The sequence below is a fragment of the Myotis daubentonii genome, chromosome 7, assembly GCF_963259705.1.
Source record: "Myotis daubentonii chromosome 7, mMyoDau2.1, whole genome shotgun sequence".
Taxonomy (NCBI): domain Eukaryota; kingdom Metazoa; phylum Chordata; class Mammalia; order Chiroptera; family Vespertilionidae; genus Myotis; species Myotis daubentonii.
Window position 1 is genome coordinate 62,888,319 of NC_081846.1, and position 16,543 is coordinate 62,904,861.

The 16,543-nt window shown below is 40.5% G+C and overlaps 1 protein-coding gene across 7 annotated transcripts in view; it reads right to left on the reverse strand.

Moving 5' to 3' along the window:
• RIF1 (replication timing regulatory factor 1) overlaps positions 1–16,543 on the reverse strand; it is a 59,865-nt gene that overhangs the window by 14,660 nt on the left and 28,662 nt on the right. For 6 of the 7 annotated variants that reach the window (XM_059704501.1, XM_059704502.1, XM_059704505.1 and 3 more), the window contains 9 exons: positions 10,596–10,695; positions 6,798–7,062; positions 5,410–5,452; positions 3,336–3,538; positions 2,674–2,773; positions 1,474–1,593; positions 652–803; positions 196–276; positions 63–117 (listed from right to left, as the gene is read on the reverse strand). In XM_059704501.1, coding sequence (XP_059560484.1) covers positions 63–117; positions 196–276; positions 652–803; positions 1,474–1,593; positions 2,674–2,773; positions 3,336–3,538; positions 5,410–5,452; positions 6,798–7,062; positions 10,596–10,695 — 1,119 coding nt within the window. The remainder of the gene's footprint in view (positions 1–62; positions 118–195; positions 277–651; positions 804–1,473; positions 1,594–2,673; positions 2,774–3,335; positions 3,539–5,409; positions 5,453–6,797; positions 7,063–10,595; positions 10,696–16,543) is intronic. The other variant, XM_059704504.1, reaches the window with a different exon arrangement.

The window sequence follows — 16,543 nt, forward strand, 5'->3', positions numbered from 1 at the left end:
TTAAAATGAATACAATAGACTCCATAATGAAAGTGATTTGAAAACCCCCAAAATATGTATACCTTAAATGCCATCTTGGAATCTTCCTTCGATTTTTCAGCTAATTTAGGAATTTCCCTGGAATAAATAAACATAAATTAGAGTAGTTTTTAAGTAAAACTTTAAAAAAGTTACTTCAGCAGCTTCCATACTTACATAGACTCTTCCTGACTATACTGGGAAAATAATGCATCTTGTGAAACATCCAGATTATTATACATGGCAGGAATATCACACCTGGAAAATATTTTATAAGTTCAAAATCTGATATTTCTACAATCAGAAAGTAAAGCCTACTATTCTACATCTAGTTCTCTTAAGAACAATTAAAAAAAATATGCCAAGGCTTAGATGCTTATTTTCCATGAAACCATCTTCTTTACCTTTCCCTCCCACACTACACCTCAATAAAGGAACTCAGTTTACAGACATTTGTTGCATTACTTTGGAGCTGTATACACTATGAAATTTAGTTACCTAGTGAATCTTTTCAGCATTAAAATATACTGTAATATGAACAATATCTTAGTTCTAAAGACAAAGCTATAGTTTGGTGCATGAAATCTAAGTGTGACTGCAAAATACTCAATTCAAGACAAAAGGACTACAAACCTCTTTGTTTTGAGTACTTCTTTCTGATGTTCAGTTAGTATTCTTTCCTTTGTTTCTTTTCCTTCTGGAGGTATAAACACAAATTCAGTAGACTTTTCTTCTTCCAAAGGCATTCCACTCTTTATTTTGGGGGATGAAGATTCTAGTTTGAACTATAAATTTTAAAAAAAGTAAATATACATTTGAGTTGCCGAATTATTTTTGTAATACTTCAATAAATCTCTATTCCAACACTAAATTTTTTGATAATGAGTAGAAAGTTTTAAGTTCAAAACCACACAACTATAACATTTGTTAATAACAATTAGTACAATGTCCCTTTGTTTCATTGTACCTCTAATACTCAGAAAATAAAAATTGTTATATCTCTTTAAAAAGTAGGCAAGTGTGCGTTTACCAACAAAGCATGGGAAATGTTTTTCAGGCCAACACATAGAAATCATTTTGTTCAAACAGGAGAAGAGTATAACTATGGCTCTCATGGTGAAGTATTAAATAGTCAAGTTCCAGCTGCCAAAATCATATGCTCTACATACCAATAATATAAATCGGTTAAACGGCAACTAGAGAGATATTTAGTTTTAGATTTGAGGTTAAAATAGATTTCTTATCTAGGCATTTTGTTTGTATTCAATAATATAAGTTCTACAATGTTTTCCTCTTATGCTGTTACAGCTATTCAAATCTAGTTTCATTCCATCTCAAGAAGGCTGCTACTTAATGGATGCAAAGTATTATGCAGATGTAACTTTACTAAGAAGGAATCATCTCCCAAAGCTTCAAGACATCCATGCCATGCTAATAAACTTTGAAAGAACATACTTTGGCTGGTGATTTCATGTTTTCTTTTGTAACCTTTGGTTGTGCCAAAAAAGAATCTCTTTTTCCACTTGATTTTCTTTCCATGCCACTTATCTTCATATTTAATTGTGAGTTTTCTGTCTGTTTTAGGACAAATAAAACAATATCATTAAGTACAATATTTCTCGTTTTCACGTTTTAAAATTTCCAGTGTAATGAATACTCATTTCAAATTTCTTTTGATTCAACTCCAGTAAAATCATGTCAATGATAAGAAAATCACTATTTCAGTTAACAGCAAATAGATTTGGTATCTCCAACATATGCAATAAGCTGTTTTACACCACTTAATTTTATGAACTTTGAAAACAAGATATACCATTACTACAAAAATAAATCAAATACCCCTCCTACTACTATAAATAGTTCTAAAAGAAAAACCAAAGCCATAAAATGTTAAGACATTAAACAATAACCATGAATGATAGAAAATGTTAACTATCATGCCCCTCCCAGCAGACTATATGTTTTTCAAGCCAACTTACAATAAAAAAGTCCCAACCGTCTATTATTTTTAGCTAAAAACCAAAACCAAAGAGTATTTGACCTTTTGTCTTTTACAGGTTCTAAACAAAAACTAACTAGACTACATTGTTATTGAAGAAATAAGTTGTGTGAGGATGAAGTTGTCTAAGGATATTCACTTCGTGGGGTATACAATATCCATGCCTTTACTCCTTAATCTTCAGATAGTCATCAGGTATCATTAGCCAAAGTAACTTTGGTCCAATCAATGATGTAATAACAAAAATGTGTTTTTTTGACAGAAGGAATGATTCAATGGAAAGAAATGAGAAAATAAAGGCTAACTCTTGCTTAGATGTGAACAAATAACTATTACTCCTAGTTTATCTAAATAGCAACATTTAACAACGTATTTTAATAATTTATAGCCTTTGTAAAACAGCACACATGATGTACAGTAATTCAAAAGAGATCATTAACGAACAAGCACAGAGATTACTTACACAAGAATCTATGGTGAAATTTACTGCCCTTCATTCATGAAAGTATTTCAAGCCAGACAACTGACTTTATGGAAAAAATCCTATATTATGAAGTATCTCTGTTCAGGTTGTACTTGCTTATCACGTCAATAAATTACATTGAAACCCAATAAACAAACTAGTCATTCAAAAGCAAAAAACAACAACAACTCACTGCATCCGAATATGGTCCACTGGATTCCTCCATAATTTCAACGTTTTCCAAACCAGGCAACAGAAGCAGAAATTTTTCTTTGGCTTGTCTTAGTATAGGTCTTTTAAAAAAGTACACAAATATGCATTCCTTCAATCAAGTAGTACTGGTGAATATCAGTATCAACAAGAACACTTTAATTATAATTTTCAAGTGGCAAAATGACATCCAGCTTAAAGACTACTTCATCCTCTACAAACACAAAACTGAGAGAAATTACTGGCAACACTTAATGTTTTTTGCTAAATTCTTCCATTTCCAAATTTTCTTTATAAAAATTTTTTTTCAAATTTTTATTGCAGAAAATGTCAAGCAAGGGTAGACTATATTATTACTTTATGTACCCAAGTGCACATCACCCAGAATTAATAACCATCAATTTCCTGACCTTTGTATTTCTTTTATTAAGGATAATTTCAAAGTGCTTTTTATTTTCCTAAAACCAAGAGGTTACTACTCTGAAACCCAAAGAAAGGGTCAAATAATGTTTAATAATTAGCATGTACTCCACATAACAACATTTCAACTAAGAAACCTCTGCAATAATTCCTTACAAGAAAAATTTTTTAAACTAAAAAGTGAATGTACATGATCAACAGAGTAACTATGTAAGGTTAGCATACTTTAACTCTTCAGGGTAAATCAATGTCGTCACTTTCGCAAATGTGGCATTCCAGAACTGAGCACTCTGTTTTCGAATCTGCTTATTCTTGTGCAAAAATATGATGCATAATAATGGAGAGATCTGTTCAAGAAATTCACTGTCGTAAGTCCCAGTGTAGCTGAAGTGTAGACAAGCAATGATTTCTCCGAGTAGCTTTTCTAACTAAGAAAAAGAAAAAGCTTATTAGGGTAATACTTAAAAATGTACCGATTAAAGCAGAAAAAAATAAAAGCACAAAGCATACTAAACAAAAATACGCACAGAAAATGTGACTATTTCAATCTTTAAAATTCAAACAGCTTCCGAGAACATTCCAGACCCGCAGAGCCGTTAAGGCGAAGCAGCTGTGAGCCCGTGAGCTATCGCGGGACTTGGCGAGGTCTGGGCGGAGCCCGTGAACAGCCCGTGGGCAGGCGCAGTTGGTGCGGCCTGGGCTGCCTGTCCCAAGCCTGTGGGAGGTGGGAGAGGGCCCGGCCAGGCTAGACCGAGGGCCGTCCAGGCTTGGGAAGGGTGATGGGAGGCCGGGTTGTGGGAGCAGGAACACGGGGACATTTCCGAGGCCGCCAGGGTGCAGGGTGGCTGGCGAGGGAGGCCTGGCGCTACTTAAAACGCGTGTTCCCGCGCATGCGCGCAGTAGGTAACAGCCCTGTGGATATGCATGTATATGCGTGCTTTTCGATATGGAAAAAATGTAAAAAGGATTCCTAAAATAACGCTTACTACTGAACAATGGGGTTAAAAGTGGTTTTTAAAACAACTTCTGAATTTTAGTAATGAACCTTAAATAATGCTGCTGGAAATTTAAAATGTAAAAAATTTTAAACTTAAAATGGCCTTTTAAAAGCTCCGTAGCCATCACCTTCAATATATAGTACTTTATAAGCTGACAAGTTACCATGTGACTTTAAGATTACTAACGTTAGAACCTTATTTCAAGGTTATTTTCCATTAACAGAAAACTTTGTTTTCACATCAATTTTAATAGATTGTTTATACAGTTGTATATATAAACAATTGAAACCAACTACCCTCATAAAGAGATTATAGGAGTTACATGAATTTAAAGCAACATTTTTAAATCCTTCTTTTAAAAAACTATACTTTAAAAAAAGTAAAGCTTTGCTGTGAACCAGCACGATGAAAAAGTGGTCCAGAGGGTACAAATCCGTGCTTAAAACGTGGCCTCTGCCCCAGCCGGCTTGGCTCCGTGGTTAGAGCCTGGGCCTGCTGACTGAAGGGTCCAGAGTTGATCCCAATCAAGGGCACATCATTAGGTTGCCGGCTGGATCCCTAGCCTTAGTATGACTCTCATCATTGATGTTTCTCTCTCTCTCTTCCTTCCTCTCTGAAATCAATAAAAATATATGAAAAAAATAATGTGTCCTCGGCCCAGCCGGCATGGCTCAACCATCGTGGCTCAGTGGTTGAGCATCGACCTATGAACCAGGAGGTCACAGTTTGATTCCCAGTCAGGATACATGCCTGGGTTGTGGGGCTGATCCCCAGTGGGGAGGCATGCAGGAGGCAGCCAATCAATAATTCTCTCTCATCACTGATGTTTTTATCTCTCCCTCTCTGAAACCAAATACATTCTTAAATTAATTTAACTAAATGTGGGCCTCGAACAGCAGCATCAACATCACCTGGGAACTTGTCAGAAATGCAAACATTCTCAGGCTCCATTCAGGCTAAACCCTAGAAGCTGTGTTTTAACAAGACCTCCAAGTAATTCTGCTGCAAGATAAAAGTTTGAAGGCCACTGGTATAAACCCTATGGATTTCATAACAGGGAAAGAGGTCCAGAAAGCCTGATTTAATTCTAACAGGCCCAGGTCCCTAACCTGCAAACTATGAAAATAATGTATTTCAAACAAACAAAATAAACCATCCTTTGTTTGCCTTATTATTAAATGTCCATTAAAGTTGAAGTATAATAATTAACCCCTTTAAAAGTCAGATTTCAATTTAAGGAACACAATTATTTAAACCCTAACATTTTCATAATGTATGTTTATGGGTATGTCTTTTTTTACCTTGTTGTTCATACAACTATACACTTTAGGAACTTCATCAAGCCTGTGAAGAAAAAAAGATGCAAGATCATTTATATTTTAGAAAGTTAAACCTAAAAGTATGGTAATGCAGCCATAAAAATGAGACATGCATGTATAGTGATATAAAAATGTACCCCAAGACTTTTTTTAAAAAGGCCAATTATCAAATATAAAGTATGGTATAGACCTATCTTTAAAGAATGACAGAAAAACATCAGGAATAAACCTCAAAGTATTAACATCAGTTATTTGTTTCTGTACTTTTCCCAAAAAAGGTATCATCAGTTATTTCTGATGAAGCTTAAGAACTATAAAAAAGTTAATAGATTTGAGGCTCTAGTTTGTTCTTTATAAAATCTGTTCCTAAGAGTGGGAATCCCAGAGGGAAGGCAGGGGAGGGTGGGAGGGAGGAGGTAATCAACCAAAGACCTTGTATGCATATATGCATAACCCATGGACACAGACAATAGGGTGCTGAAGGCCTGGGGTGGGCTGGAAGGGGTCAATGGGGGAAAAGGGGGGACATATGTAATACTCTCAACAATAAAGAATTTTTAAAAATAAATAAAATCTGTTCCTAAAACTTTCTGTGAATTTAATTCTAATATATAGGTTATATTATGATTGCACAATATAAACTTGTTATAAAGAACACTGATGAAAATCCTTGCAACTGCTTTTTAAAAATATATTATTTGTTATTTTTCAGGTTTCTTTAAGGAATTACTTGTTTCAATTAAATGTAAATTAATTAAAACTTTGGGAGATAATTCATAAATGTATATATCCTTTTAAACCAATAATTTCACTTCTAGAACCTTATTCTGCAGAAAGTGGCAAATGTAGACAATGACTTAAGTACAAATAAATTCAACTGCAACATTGTAGGTTAAGAGGGGAAAGGCTAGAAAAAAGGATATTATGTCCACTAACAGGAATATGGGTTAAGTTTCATGAAGCCCTATGCAGACATTAAAAAGAATGAGATTCTTAGGTGTATGGTGCAAGACCCATATAATATATTTAGTGCATACCATATACTGAATTGCAAAGTAGTATGTTAAATATGCTTTCATATAATAGGTATGCTTATTTGTATTAACAAATCTAAAAAGATACACAGTAAATTGAAAGGGGGTTGGACTAGCATATAAAGGGCTACGAACTCCTACCTCATATTTATGTATTATTTCAACTATCTTTTTAATAAATGCCTGGTTTAATCTATTTATTATCCTCTCCACTAAATTGTAAAAAATTACTACCAGCAACAAAGTTGATAAGAAAACCACCAAAGTTTGCTAACTAGATCTCAATTATCTACTTATACTTCCAAGCTACCAAAGCTATTAAGCCCAAATACTTACTTTGAGTTTTCATAAAATAATGCCAGAGGTCTTGTTAAAGTTGCAAATATTTTTCGCATCATAGAAGGCAAAGAAATATGTCCAAGTACATTGGAAAGAATGTTGATGATTGAGTTCCCAACAGTGAGAAGAGTATCAGAATGTGCTTCCTGGAGGCTCAAAGTGTGGAAGGAATAGATGACTTTCACGATAAGTTTAAATAAAGAAGCCAATTTGCCTAGGGGCTCTTTCTTCTTTCTGGACCAATCTGAAGCTCTCTTCAGTGCTAAAATAAAATTGAATTTATTAAAAACCCAAGTACTTTGAAAAGTGTCACTGTCCATCTTTATATCTAACATTTAAATGACAAATACACCTACTATACTTGCTTCACTAGTAATACCCACAAATCTTAAAATGATATACATACCATTAATGGATAAATATCATCACAACATCTTTAAAACAAAATTACAGAAAAAAGGAAAAAATGAATCATTTTCTCTAAGGAAGCATTTCAAAAGTTTATTTTATGGCCTCAGAATTTCAACAATTAATTTGTAAGAAAGTACTAAATTATAGGATAGGTTCCCAAATTAAATCTTAAAAGTCATTTTAAAAAATAAGAAACAGCCCAGCCAGTGTGGCTCAGTCATTGAGCTTTGGTCCATGAACCAGGAAAGAGGTCACGGTTTGATTCCTGGTCAGGGCACATGCCTGGGTTGCTGTCTCGATCCTTGCTCGGGGGTGTGCAGGAGACAACGAATTGATATTTCTCTCTCATCAATGCTTCTATCTCTATCTCTCTCCTGTCCTCTCTTTGAAATAAAAAAAAAGACATTTTTAAGAAACAAAATTTTCCTTAGAAATTAGTGCTTCCTGGCTCATCTATATGTTACACTGAACCCAGAAATAACACTGAACAAGTTAAGAGATCCACAAATTGTAAAAATTAAAAAAACACACAAAACTTTATTGAGTTCAGAGAGGAAGAGAGATAGAAACATCAATGATGAGAGAGAATCACTGATCGGCTGCCTCCTGCATGCGCCCCTCCCTGCGCCCCCCCCCCCCCCCACATGGGGGATTGAGCCCACAATCCTCGTATATGCCCTTGACCGGAATGGAACTTGGAACCCTCCAGCCACAGGCTGATGCTCTATCCACTGAACCAAACCAACTAGGGCAGAAATGTTTTTTTAAAAAGGCCTAGATTTAAAGAAAAAAATGTCTTTAAAGAAAAAAAAATGTCTCTTAAAAGCATTGTTCAACTTTTCCTTTGTACCCTCCATCTCTGTTAAGGTACCTAACCTACAGGGATAAACCCCATTCTAAAATTACCGTTGTTTCCCTCAACCCATTCTCTTACAGTAAGATGTCAGATTCAAGAGAAAACTCTAATTCAGTGCTTGTTAATTAAATGTATCATGTAGTGAATTGCAAAACAAGTGTTACTAAAAGAAAGTTAATAATCTTCCCTAGAAACAGCAGTTTCCCAGACATGAATATAATTTGGAATGTCTACCCAAAAATTCGTGGCCAGGATGTTGAGGCTGAGAAGACCGGAGACTGGTTACATACAAGATAATGATTAAACAGTAAATATATTGAGGGTAATGGGGACCAAGTTTCTCACTGTTAAAGAAAGTAGACCAGTGATGGCGAACCTTTTGAGCTCGGCGTGTCAGCATTTTGAAAAACCCTAACTTAACTCTGGTGCCGTGTCACATAGAGAAATTTTTTGATATTTGCAACCATAGTAAAACAAAGACTTATATTTTTGATATTTATTTTATATATTTAAATGCCATTTAACAAAGAAAAATCAACCAAAAAAATGAGTTCGCGTGTCACCTCTGACACACGTGTCATAGGTTTGCCATCACTGAAGTAGACAAATACAGAAAAGGGCAAGACTCAAATATCTAGAGCAGGGGTGGGGAACCATTTTTCTGCCAAGGGCCATTTGGATATTTATAATATCATTCTTGGGCCATACAAAACTATCAACTCAAAAATTACCTGCTATATTTGGTCAAACATTTAACTCACCCCTAATGCCTTGGCAGGGCCAGACTAAATGATTTTGCAGGCCGGACGTTCCCCACCCCTGATCTAGAGAAACAAGTAACTGTGTAGTTCACAAACACATCTATTTCTCCCACCCCTGTCCACTGAGGGGATCCAGAAACAGCGATACCATAGTGGCAATGAACAGATCTTACAGTTTCTAAATGCCATTCTCAGCTATAAGGAACCATGTTCCTTGGAAATATAAACTCACTTTGGGAATCAACCTAGTGTTTCAGGCAAAAAGCATCAATGAATGATAAACTCATGACTGTAAATTTGCTGAGGAACAGGATATTTAAATATCTCAAAGTATTTGCCACAAAACATTGATTTCTTAATTGCAAATATTTACTAATTTACTTTATAGGGAAAAACCTGGCAGACAGCATCCTAACAAATAGTAAATATTAACATCACCACTAATGGGACAAACTGGCATAATGCCTGCTGACATAATGCATTAGAAAAAACTACAGCATTACTTCTGAAGTATCCTTGTAAAGAAATTAATGAAACCTGAATCTAATATTGACAAAATATCGACAAGGCCAGATGGAGGGATTCTCAAACGGTAAATAAGCCTGTGCTCTTCACTTTTGAAGGTCATGAAAGATAAAACTTGGGAATTGTTCCACATAAGAAAAGTAATTAGCTCTAATTATTACTGGAAGGTTATTTTCTACATAGTATAAATATATACAGTGGAATCTCGTTTCTCAAACTTAATTCACTCCAAAAGGCTGTTCGAAAATTGAATCATTTTTTTCGCATTAAAATAATGTAAATTGAACTAATTCATTCCAGACCCCCAAATGATCCCGTTTTAATCTTTCTCACATACATGTCTATTGTACTGTTTAATCTATAAATACTTTAAAAACAAAAAAGACATGACATGAAAATTTAACAAAAAGGGAAGGATATGTACAATAAAAAATGAAAATGTAACAATTATAAGCAGACTCAAAAGCAAAAAAAATGAAAATATTCACAGCACAATATCTTGAGATTTTAAGTGGTAAAGTGACTCAAATTCATGCATTCTCTCCTTTGTCACCTGAGAGATACATGACTGGGAAACGAGGTTCAACTGTATACTCATTGGTGGAGACATTTAATTTCAAAGAATCAATTAGATTAAAATAGCTCATTATTAGAATGAACCAAAGCATAGTTTTAAAAATCATACCACTATGTTAATTGTGCAATTTTAACTCAATAAAAACTAAGTTAAATTTTTAGAATCACTTTAAATTTTCTGTAAATCATAACCAATTAATCACTGCCATGATTTTCTCTTAAACTTAATGTCAATTCAATGATTATTCCAAATCAGTCTACAAGTAAGAACATTTTTATTTTAGCAAACGCCAAAGTTATAATCCCTTGCACCGAGTAGAATAAGTAAAATCATTTGATTAGGCAATGTCTAGACTCCAGACAGGATAATATTTGTCTTTCTGAGTTATAACAAGGAGTAAAGACATTTTGTGTGTATGAGAAGGAATGGGAGAGAGGGAGAAAGGAAAGAGAGACAGAGACAGAGAGAGAATGAGTGTACTTCAAAAGAGAGAGAGAGAGAGAGAGAATGAGTTCATTTCAAAAGTGTTCCTAGCATAGTAACTGACATTGTTATCAAAAATAGGTAAAATGACGTGGGAAAACCATTAGAATTTGCCATGACAGCAGTTTAGCCAGCCAGGTTTATAAAATATTTGAACAAATAAAGGTAAAGAAAATACTTACATTTAACTCTGGACTGAATTTTAATATCATATGGTGAGAAGTCGATGCAATCAACCACTACAGTAATAACATGAATGATCCTATCCAAGAACAACAAATTCTAGAAGAATAATAAAAAGTATTAAATCTTCCAATTACTGGCATAGTTTTCCAAAATAGGAAGCACTGACAAAAATTATTAAGACTTTTACTCCCATATATAATTTACAATAACACACAAGTGATAGTTTATACCATATTAGTTACATTTAGTATAGGTTATGAATATTTCTCAGTTAACTGCTGTGTGCCATGTACTATACTTTTTTGTCAACAGAGAAAGTAATTCAGCTTTAAGATGGCCATAAAACTCAACATGTAAATGAATCAATTGGGAATGGAAGAGCTACATTTATAATTAGACTAGAGGCCCGGTGCACAAAAATTTGTGCACTCGGGGTTGGGAGAGGAGGTCCCTCAGCCTGGCCTGTGCCCTCTCACAGTCTGGGACCCATCAGGAGATAATGACCTGCTGGCTTAGGCCTGCTCCCGGGTGGCAGAGGGTAGGCCCAATCCCTAGGTGCAGCCCCTGGTCCGGCTCAGAGCAGGGCCAATTGGGGAGTTGGGGCACTGCCCCCTGTCATGCACAGAGCAGGGCGGATTGGGAGGGAGGTTGCGATGCCACGCTCAGTCACGCTCAGGGTAGGGCCGATTGGGGGGTTGGGGCACTGCCCCCTGTCACACTCAAGGCAGGGTCCATAGGGAGGTTGCAGCGCCACTCCTGTCATGCACAGAGCAGGGCCCATCAGGGGGGTTGGGGCTCTGTACCCTGTCACACACAGAGCAGGGCCAATCAGAGGGTTGGGGCTCCGCACCCTGTCACACTGATCTCGGTGCTGGGAGGCCTCGCTGCTCTGCTGATCCCAGGGCCAGGACGCCTCTCGGCTCCCCTGATCCCTGGCCTGGAGGCCTCTCTGCTGCTGATAACCATGGCCTGTAGGCCTCTCGGCTCCGCTGATCTCTAGCCAGGAGGACTCTCGGCTGCTGATAACCTGGCTGGGAGGCCTCTCAGCTCTGCTGATCATGGGTCCGGGAAGCCTCTGGGCTCCGCTGATAACCGGGGCTGGGAGGCCTCTCGGCTCCGCTGATCTCTAGCCAGGAGGACTCTCGGCTGCTGATAACCTGGCTGGGAGGCCTCTCGGCTCTGCTGATCATGGGTCCGGGAAGCCTCTGGGCTCCGCTGATAACCGGGGCTGGGAGGCCTCTCGGCTCCGCTGATCACCTGGACTCCGCTGATCACCTGAGCTGGGAGGCCTCTCGCCTCCGCTGATCACCGGGGCTGGGAGGCCTCTCGGCTCCGCTGATCACCGGGGCTGGGAGGCCTCTCGGCTCCGCTGATCACCGGGGCTGGGAGGCCTCTTGGCTCCGCTGATCACCGGGGCTGGGAGGCCTCTTGGCTCCGCTGATCTCGGGGCCTCCGACTCCGCTGATCGCAGGCCGGGAGGCCTCTCGGCTCTGCTGATCATGGGTCCGGGAGGCCTCTGGGCTCCGCTGATCACCGGGGCTGGGAGGCCTCTCGGCTCCGCTGATCACCTGGACTCCGCTGATCACCTGAGCTGGGAGGCCTCTCGCCTCCGCTGATCACCGGGGCTGGGAGGCCTCTCGGCTCCGCTGATCACCGGGGCTGGGAGGCCTCTCGACTCCGCTGATCACCTGGGCTGGGAGGCCTCTCGACTCCGCTGATCACCTGGGCTGGGAGGCCTCTCGGATCCACTGATCACCGGGGCCGGGAGGCCTCCGACTCCGCTGATCACCTGGGCTGGGAGGCCTCTCGGATCCGCTGATCACCGGGGCCGGGAGGCCTCTCGGATCCACTGATCGCGGGGCGGGGAGGCTTCTCGGCTCGGATGATAACCGGGGCTGGGGGGCCTCTAGGCTCTGCTGATTGCAGGGCTGGGCCGACTCTCGCCTCCCTGATTGCGGGGCTGGGCCGACTCTGGCCTCCGCTGATCTTGGGGCTGGGAGGCCTCTCGACTCCGCTGATCCCCATGATCCCCGGGCCCTGAGGCCTCTCTGCCCTGCCACTTCAGGGCTGTTTGGCTTCGCTCTGCTTGGACCCTGAGTATGCAAATTAACCGCCATCTTTTAGCTTCTATAATTGAAACATTGTATCTTTTGGAGTTGTTGCTTCAGGAGCTCAGAGCCCCGCAGCTGCGGGGATCCTTGACTTTCTCCATCGCTGGGGCAACCAAGCCTCCTATTCTCAGCTGCCTGGCTGCCGGCCGCCATCTTGGCTGACAGTTCATTTGCATATCTCACTGATTAGCCAATGAAAAAGGTATCGGTTGTACGCCAATTACCATTTTTCTCTTTTATTAGTATAGGATTTTTGATTAAATTCCTCTTGAAAATTACAGGTCTTCACTAAACCCAGAGAAAACAAAAAAAATTAAAAGGTTGCTAAGCTACCTCATACCCCGTCCTTCCCCTCCTCCAATCTAACTGAAATAAAAATAAGCCCATAAAAGTATCAGAGATTTTTCTGGAAATTTATTTAAACAGGGCAGGTGTTTTTTGGAGATATGGGGACAGGTTTCAAGGGAAGACTAAAAAAGGAAATCCCAGCACAATGAGTCAAAGAATACCTCAATAGCTTTCTGCCCAGCTGGCATGGCTCAGTGGTTGAGCACTGATCTATGTTCCAGGAGGTCACATTGATTCCGGGTCAGGGCTGGATCCCCAGTATGAGGCAGGCAACCAATCATCACTGACATTTCTATCTCTCCCTCCCTCTCCCATCCTCTCTCGGAAATCAATAAAAACATATTTTAAAAAATAGACTGGACTTAAAAAAAATTAAGAAGCAAAACACAAACACATGTAGAGAAATAAAAGGAACACAAGATAAACCCCAAAGGTCTAAACCAGCCGTGGACAAACTACGGCCCGCGGGCAGGATCCGGCCGGTTTGAAATGAATAAAACTAAAAAAAAAAAAAAAAAGACTGTACCCTTTTATGTAATGATGTTTACTTTGAATTTATATTAGTTCACACAAACACTCCATCCATGCTTTTGTTCCGGCCCTCCGGTCCAGTTTAAGAACCCATTGTGGCCCTCGAGTCAAAAAGTTTGCCCACCCCTGGTCTAAACCATGATTGCTAGTGTGCTAGGGGGAGGGACTGCAGCATGGAAAGGTTACCGATTGTATTAGGGTCAGGGACCGTGGCAGAGAAAAATTGCTAGATTGTCTTAGAAAAACAATGTATTATGATTCAACCCAGCCAGGTGTGACTCCGTTTACCTCCCCATTCGTACTTGTAAACTTTGTGTGAACCCTGCCAGTGCCAGGAATGGCTAATGAACCGCTTTGCAGTTTTTTTGAAATGCTTTGTAGTGTTGCAGATAAAAAGCTTTGCTGTACCCTTGGTCAGGACTGCAAACTGTGAAGCTCCTTACTGGAGGGACGCGCTGTAGTCAGCTGGCCAGCTTAATAAAGGCTCCTAAATTTAAATTCTGAGTCAGTGGTCTATCTTGCTGATTGAACCCATAACACTAGTCCCTCATTGTGCGGGTCTGGGTGGAGTTTTCATCAGTAAATGTCTCCATTTTCTGTATTACCTGCTGCTGTTGTATTTCTCCATCATAAAGATTCAGAGTGGGTCAACCAGGTCATTACATCTTAATAACAAGCATTACTGTAGAGTGATTATGTATAGATACCCATTAGCTATCAGGGTGTGTTTTTTTAACCTGTTGTGTATGTGGGTAGGATTAGAAAGGTGAACTGTTCAGGAATTCTCTGCACTGGCTATGTGGACAAGCAGGTAATGAGTGCTGCTCTGGCATCCATCCAGGAACCACTAGCAGGAGCGGGCACTGCCCATCTAACGTAAGCATAGGTGCTTCATGACAAACATTACTAGGATGTTCAACTGCATAATGTTCTGGCACTGTATTTTGAATGACATTAATTTATTAAATGAATTAACCCGCATAAAATGGTACTCAAAAAGGACTACAGAGTACTGCTAATGCAAGAAAATTTCCTGAGATGAAGACACAGTGCTTTAGATCGAAAAGGTCTATCAAGTATTTAAAAGAATAATGTAAAAAGATGCCCCCAGACACACCCTGGTGAAATGTATAAATTACAATTAGGGGGGAAAAATTCTAAAATGTACAGAAAAAAAGGCTAACAAGAAAATTAACATCAAACTATGTGTTTGCAACAGAAGCTATAACAAATTAACTTTACTGCACAATTCTGTGATACAATTACTGTGTAAGTAACTATAACTAAAACTCAAATCTTTTTAACATAACTTGGGAGGTGGTAAAAACAAAAATTTGTGGAATAGTAATATATCCATCTCTTCACTTGCTGGGCTAGAATCTTAACATCTATACGATGTTAACTCTTCAAATCTGACAGATTTGAGTAGTATTATCTAAAATGGGATATAGCCCAGCTGGTGTGGCTCAATGGTTGAGTGTTCTACCTATGAACCAGGAGGTCACGCTTCGATTCCCGGTCAGGGCACATGCCCGGGATGTGGGCTCAATCTCCAGTGTGGGGCATGCAGGAGGCAGCTGATCAATGATTCTCTCTCATCATTGATGTTTCCAGCTCTCTCCCTCTCTGAAATCAATAAATATGTATTAAATAATAAAAAAATAAAAGAAATATATATATATATACACACACATATATACATACATACATACATACATATATATAAACATGTAAAGTATAAAGCCTGATTAAAATGTCAGTAAAACCCTAGCCGGTTTGACTCAGTGCACAGAGCGTCAGCCTGTGGACTGAAGGGTCTCGGGGTTCAATTCCGGTCAAGGGCACATGCCTGGGTGATGGGCTCAATTCCCAATAGGAGGCCTGCAGGAGACAGCCTATCAATAATTCTCTCTCATCATTGATGTTTCTATTTCTTTCTCCCTCTCCATTCCTCTCTAAAATCAATAAAGGTATATTTAAAAAATCTACACTAATAAAAGAGAAAAATGGTAATTGGCGTACGACGCTACCCTTTTCATTGGCTAATCAGGGCTATATGCAAATTAACTGCCAACAAGATGGTGGCTAATTTGCATATGTAGGCACAATGCAGGGAGGCGAAAGGGAAAGCAGGAAGAAGCCCCCTGCCACTGACAGTGGTCGGAAACCCAGGGGGGGAGCTAAGAACTGGGGGCCATGATCGGAGAATCAGGCGCCTTTGCCGCCCTGGCCAGTGATAGAAGGAAGTAGGGGTGGAGCCAGCGATGGGAGCTGGGCATGGTCAAAGCTGGCAGTCCCAGGAGCTAGGGGTCCCTTGCCTGGGCCTAAAGCGAAGCCCACGATCGCGGGGCCGCTGCAGCTGCAGGTCCCCGCTGCCCAGGCTGGACGCCTCAGCCAGAGGCGTTAGGCCTGGGCAGGGGCGGAGCCTGCAACCGCGGGGAGCTGGGGGTCCCCTGCCCAGGCCTGACACCTCTGCCGGAGGCCTCAGGCCTGGTCAAGGGGCCGATCCGGTGATTGGTGATCGGAGGGTGATGAGGGTCAACTCCTCTGGCCGAGGCCTCAGGCCTGGGCGGGGGGCTGGGGGTCCCCTGCCCAGGCCTGATGCCTGGGCCAGAGGCATCAGGCCTGGGTGGGGGGCGGAGCCGGGGATTGGGGGGATATGATGGTCCCCTTGCCCAGGCCTGAAGCCTGGGTCGGAGGTGTCAGGCTTGGGCGGGGGGTAGAGCAAGCGATCAGAGGGAGATGGGGGTCCCCTGCCCAGGCATGATTCCTGGGCCAGAGGCCTCAGGCCTGGGCGGGGGCCAGAGCCAGTGATCGGGGGGCCAGAGCCTCTGGCGGAGGCGTCAGGCCTGGGCAAGGGGCCGATCAAGTGATCGGAGGGTGATGGGGGTCTACGCCTCTGGCCGAGGCATCAGGCCTGGGCTGGGGGCAGAACCAGTGATGGGGGGAAATGA